Below are 6,194 nucleotides of genomic sequence, written 5' to 3'. Positions count from 1 at the left end.
AAAAAAAAATTGAACTACATTAGAAAAGGTATGCTAATCAATATAGATCACCTGGAGCCGGGGAGATGGCTCAGCAGAATAAGTGCTTCCCTGGCAAGGGCAAGGGCCTGAGTTCAATCCCCGGTTCCGCAAAAATAAATAGATAAATATATAACATCACCTAACATAAAAAAGAATTTTACAAAAAACTTCAATATTTAACACATTCATGTATGCACACATGTATGTATGTATTCGACACAGGGTCTCACTATCTAGTTCAGGACTCCTAACGATCCTCCTGTTTTCAGCCTCCCCAGGGCTGGGATTACAGGTGTGCTCCACCATGCCCATCTCAGGAAGCCCAGGGGCTGGGCCAGCCAAAGCGGGCGCTTAGGCCTTTGAGCTGCTGAACTCCCAGCTAACATCTTTTTTTTTGTATTTTAGGGAAGGATCTACAGGGTGTTCAGGGTCTCACTACTAGATCGGACTGGTAATTTCTAATGATTTTCCTATTTACAGCCTCCCAAGACCTGGGATTACAGGCACGCGCCCCCACGCCCAGTCTCAATTGCTGTCTCAGGGCAGGACAGGCCCAGGGATCAAACCCCTGGCCCTTGTGCCTGCTTGTGTTTTAATCCGTTGAGCTATTTGGTCGGCCTTCCAGCTAACACTTTAAATACTAACCACCAATGCATTTATATATACAAAGTGTGATCCTGGAGAGGAAGCTGGGCAGGACATAAGAGAAAGTTATCTTTTTTTTTTTTCCCCTTGTCTTTTTCTTGCTACATCGTTCAGGGCGGCCTTGAGCTCACTTTGTTGCCCAGCTTTGTCTTGAACACCAATGGATCCTCCTGCCTCAGCCTCCTGAATGGTGGGATTATAGGTGTATGCCAATAAATTACTCTTCAACACTTCCAAATTATCAAATTTCAGCTTTCATTCAAAATGCAGCCAGCTCCAGGGGCAAAAAAGTACAAGTATCATGGCCCCCGCCAACTCTGAAAACTTGAAATTAACATATTATACATAAAATGTACACTTTAACAGATAACTTCAGATTTTATGATGTGAAATACTTATATTGAAATACTAGCATTTGATTTGTTAAAACCAGAATCCTGAATACAAACATATAACTGTCCTTTTTTTCAAAAGCACATTCATTTTTCTTCTAAAATGTTGCATCTGGGGGCCGGGGAGATAGCTCAATAGAATAAGCACAAGGGCCTGAGTTCAATCTCTGGTTCCGAGAGAAAAAAAAAAAAAAAAAGTTGCATCTTGCAATTGTATTTATGAACACATTTTGGGTCCCGGGACATAGCTCAGTAGTAGAATAAGCGCTTGCCTAGCAAGCAGAGGGTCCTGTGTTCAATCCCTGGTACTGGAAAAAAAAAAAAAAAAAAGACATTTTAATTGTGTGAATAAATCTTTGGCTACCATATTATAAATCTATTTATTTTTTATGTATTCAGTACAGGGTCTACAGGGTGTTCAGGGTCTTGCTCTGTAGACTGGACTCATAGTTATTCTCCTGTTTTCAGCCTCCCAAGCGCTGGGATGACAGGCGTGCCACCACGCCCCATCTCAACTGCTTTCTCAGTGTGCCCCTGGGGCGGGGCCCGCACAGCCTGCTGGTATTGAACCCACACCCTCAGGCACGGGCAGGAATCAGGTTGATCCCAGAGTGGCTGCCACTTGCCTCCCCACCCTCTAGCTGAGATGTAACTGAGACCGTGCGTGGTGGTATGTGCCTATAATCCCAGACTTGGGAAGCTGAAAACAGTAGGATCACTGCAAGTGCGACCTGTAGTGAGACCCTGTACTAAAGATAAAAAAAAAAGGATGTTTAGTGAATCCAGTTACCTAGGCTGACAACTTACCTAGTCCTTCTGCTAGTCAAAATTCTCTGAATGTTCTACATCAATATTTTCACTCCGTAAACAGTTTAAGTTTAAATGTTTAAAAGTTTAAGGCACTTCTGAAAATTCAGATTTTAGTTGCAAAATTTAAGAATAAAAGGTATTACGTCTGATTCCTTGAGAATATGCTAAACAAATGACAATCATATAAAAATCCTATAGCTGTTTTACAAATCGTCATTAAACTTAATATCTAAGAAAGAAAAAAATTAATATCCAGATAAATAATTCAGTATGTGACAGACAAGTGTGGTGTAATTTCAAGATCTCATACCTAGGTCGAGTCAGAATGTTCAATTTTCTTTTAAGTTCTTGATGTTATTGCTTGTTAAGGCATATTTACACTCATTAAAAAGTATTATCCTGCCATAAAGTTCAACACTACTATGGACTCACTTTTGGTATCAGAATGTTCTAAATATGAGTCCCAAATATTTTGAAGATGACCCACCTGTTTGTTTACAACCCAAAATAATCAACAAAACCAAAACAGTTTTTATCCTTTGGAACATAGATTTTTTTTTTTTTTCGAAACCTGGGATTGAACTCAGGCCCTTGTGCTTGCACTGAGCCATGTCCCCGGCCCCTGGAACATATTCTAAGACTTGATCTTAATGTTCAAAAAGAGACTAACAGACTAAACTCAAAATGTTATTTAAACCAACGGTGTTCCTGGCACTAAGTTTAAACATCCAATAGGATTTTTTTCCAAAAAGGATCACAAGTGATAACTGCAGCCTACCAAACAACTACTGAAGATCCTAGAATGAAATCTGTTAATCCTCACTGTACAGTTCTTTCAACTTTGTTCTTGTATATTTTGAGCTTTTTCATAATAAATCATCAAGGAAAATAGTACCATGCAAATGAAAATCAGGCTTCAAAAACCTTAAAAACTGTCTCAATACTAAAAACTTTTAAGGGCTCTTTACAAATTTTGAAGGAAAAGATCTGAACCAAAATTACCTAAGTATAAATGGTCTTAAAACCCCAAGAACGTAAATAAACGGAGTAGCAAATCAAGAAGGTCTGTAATTGTGCAAACTTATTTGGTGCGTTTTCCTTAAAGTACGTCAACGCAAGGCTGCTCAAGGTGCAAGAACTCTGAAATGAGTTCTCGATCTTAAGGAATTAACAGTCCCTCGAGCCCGCCCTGGTTCCCAAGGCTCCCAACTTTGCATCCCAAGACCCCCAGCGCCGGGCCCGCCACAAAAACTGATGCAAGATCTACGCCTCCGGTGTCCCTCGGCATACTGCTGGGTCTCGAGTGCCTCCGCCTGCGGTAGGCTGCCACGAGTGAGACGGGATAATGACCTCACAGCCCGAGAAGCGGGGAGCGGCTGCCATCACCTCACAGGGCACCCCTCGGGCTGGAGGGGACCTGGTGCACGAAGGGTCCCCGCTGGAGCGTGGTCTGCGCGCAGGCCCGGAGGCAGCGCGCACGCACAGCCCGCGCCCGCACACGGCCCAACAGCCGAGCGAGAGGGGGGACCTCCACCTCGGGTCCTCCCGGCACGGCCGCCGCGAACGCCGGGAGCCGCGCGGCCCCCACGGCGCGGCGCGGGTGACAGGGCCCGGCCCGCCGGAAGGATATTCTCGGCGCGGAGCTGCTCGATGGTCTCCTCGCACTGCCGGAGCCGCTCCCGCAGCTCCGCGTCACCGCCCCCATTCTGGTCTTCTTCCTCGTCGCCGTCGCCGTCCTCGTCCTTGAAGCGGGTGTGAACGGGCTTCGGAGTCGACTCCTCCCGGGGGTCAAACGCCTCAAACAGCTCTAGGTCGCCAAAATCTACTTCCGCCGCCATTTTGGGTGGTGGGAACGATTAGAGAGGTGGAGCCAGCCTTGCGAGCTGGGGACGAAGGTTGTAGGGCGGCACCACCGCTTTCTAGGGCTCTGAGTCGCGCCGAGCTACGGGGTAGTTTTCTCCACAGGCGGGCAGCCACCACCGCGCCAGGGGCGGGCTCGATCGCGGAGGACTACAGCTCCCAGAATGCAACGGGGCTTCTCTCCGCTGTTCGGAGATTGCCTCGGAGCGTCGCTGGCTGAGACGCGTGACTCCTAAAGACTGTTAACCCATTGTTTGCGTTGCATGCCGGGATTGTCATTTTTAAAGGTGAACAACGCCTAGCTGGATAAGAATGCGTTAAAATATGGGTTGTCCCTGTTAAAGCAGCCAAGGCTGAAGAATCAGCACAACCCATGGTTTGTGAGAGATTATGGTGTGTATGCTAAAGAGTAACAAAAAAAGGATCTTGGGTTTTGCCACAGACTACTTTTGTGATCTTAAACTAGGTTTTTTTTGGCTTTTCTTTTTAATGCAAAATTAGCTAATTTTTTTTAAAGGTATTGTTTTTATTTATTTATTACATTTATTTAGTGTGTGTGTGTGTGTGTGGCCAGCTCAGCCCACCAGGGGGCGGGGCTGGCTGGCATGTGGTGCTAGGGGATCGAACCGCTGTCCCTGTGCTTTGCCAAGCTTGTTCCAAGTAGGTGCTTTAGACCACTGAGCCATCTCTCCAGCCCTAAATTTTGTTTAGGAAGTTTTTTTTTTTTTTTTGGGCTGGCTCAGAATGCCTTCAGGGCATGTTTGGCTGGCTGGAGTTGTGGGGATCAAACCACAGCAACCTGAGACTGACTGCTTTGTTGAAGCAGCCGACAGTTTTAAAATTTGTCTGCCAAGCATAGTGGCATACACCAGTAATTTCAGCACTAGGGAGGCTGAGGCAGGAGGATCAGGGCGAGTTCGAGGCCAGCCTAGGCTACATAATGAGTTCAAGGCCAGCATGGATTGCATAGTGAGAACTTCCTCACAAAAGTTGGGCTTGAGGCGCAGGGGCTGGGGGCTCGATCCCGGGGCGCGCTGAGAGGCAATTGAGACTAGGAGTGGTGGCATGTGCTGTCATCCCAGCTCTTGGGAGGCTGTAAACAGGCGGATCACTAAGAGTCCGATCTAGCAGTGAGACCCGAACACCCGGTAGACCCTTCCCTAAAATACAAAACAACCAACCAACAACAACAAAAATAAAACAAAAGAAAAGAAGAAACAACTTGGGCTTGGGAATTAGCTCAGTGGCGATGTCAGTCTTACTATGGAGTTCAGGCTGGCCTTGAGCTCACTTTGTAGCCCAGGCTGGTTTTGAACTCACAGCGATCCTCCTGCCTCAGCCTCCCAAGTGCTGGTATTGCAGGCGTGCACAACGCCCAGCTTATTCCGTGAGGTTTCATGTTAACCCATTCATTCAACAGCATTCACTCATAATGTGTCAGGCACTTGTAGGGGATCTGAGGGTGCCAGAATGAGTAAAATAGAGGAATTCCTGGTCTCAGGGAAGGCAGAGCCAAGAAACAACTAAAAGCTCGGTAATTATAGCTTTTCTGTTTTGCAGTAGAGTTGGGTGTTGAAGATTATTCCTCACATTCAGGTAAAAACTACAGGAACTTGTTAGGTGTCTTGGAGCACATTTATAAATCCAGTACTCTTGGGAAGCTGAGGCAGGAAGACAGATTTGAGCCGAGTCTGGGGAAATTAATCACTCAGCAATAATAGAATGAAGCCTGGGATATAGATCGATCCCTGTCATCCCCACCCCAGAAAAAAGTTGGGGTTGAGAGTATTTAAGAATGGAATTGGGGGTCGGGGAGATAGCTCAGTAGAATAAGCGCTTGCTTGGCAAACACAAGGGCCTGAGTTCAATCCCCTGTTCCTCAAAAAAACAAAACAAAACAAAAAGAATGGAATAAACAACTCAGGGGGCCGGGGAGATGGCTCAGTGGAATAAGCGCTTCCCTGGAAAGCGCAAGGGCCTGAGTTCAATCCCCGGTTCCGCCAAAAAGGAAAAAAAAGAAAGAACAACTCAGGCCAATAAAATGGCTTTTGGGGCTTATTTCTTGCTTGTGGTGCCAAGGACAACCCAGGGCTTGCCAGCTTGCTAGGCCAGCTTTATACCACTGAGCCAAATCCCCAGCCCCTAAAATGACATGTGGAATGGAAAGGCAGAGTGTGTAGCAGTATGAAGGTGGGCCATTGTTAGGCCAGTATCCCAACCTGTGAGAGATCTTTTCTCAGCCTCCAGCACCAGACGTCATTTAAACAGGGTGTATGTTACCAGCAAGTTGTTCATTTTGGTAAGATGGTCCTGATTAGAGGGCAGAGGATGGGAGCTGGGCATATAGCTCATGACACTAAATGCCTACCTGGCAACTGAAAGGTCCCAGGTTCAAATCCTGTTAAAAAATACTACTGGGCCCGGGGAGATTGCTCAGTAGAATAAGCGTTTGTCTGGCAAGCACAG

The 6,194-nt window shown here is 46.3% G+C and overlaps 1 protein-coding gene across 1 annotated transcript in view; it reads right to left on the bottom strand.

Moving 5' to 3' along the window:
• Zcchc8 (zinc finger CCHC-type containing 8) overlaps nt 1-3,873 on the bottom strand; it is a 28,760-nt gene extending 24,887 nt beyond the window's left edge. The window contains exons 1-2 of the mRNA XM_023720671.1: nt 3,499-3,873; nt 2,150-2,221 (exon numbers count right to left, since the gene is read on the bottom strand). Of these exons, the coding sequence (XP_023576439.1) occupies nt 2,150-2,221; nt 3,499-3,706 (280 nt within the window). The 5' untranslated portion in view covers nt 3,707-3,873. The remainder of the gene's footprint in view (nt 1-2,149; nt 2,222-3,498) is intronic.
• Nucleotides 3,874-6,194: the final 2,321 nt, after the last annotated feature.

This window comes from Octodon degus, unplaced genomic scaffold, assembly GCF_000260255.1.
Source record: "Octodon degus isolate 3935 unplaced genomic scaffold, OctDeg1.0 scaffold00076, whole genome shotgun sequence".
NCBI lineage: Eukaryota > Metazoa > Chordata > Mammalia > Rodentia > Octodontidae > Octodon > Octodon degus.
This window is presented reverse-complemented; position numbering and strand designations above follow the sequence as displayed.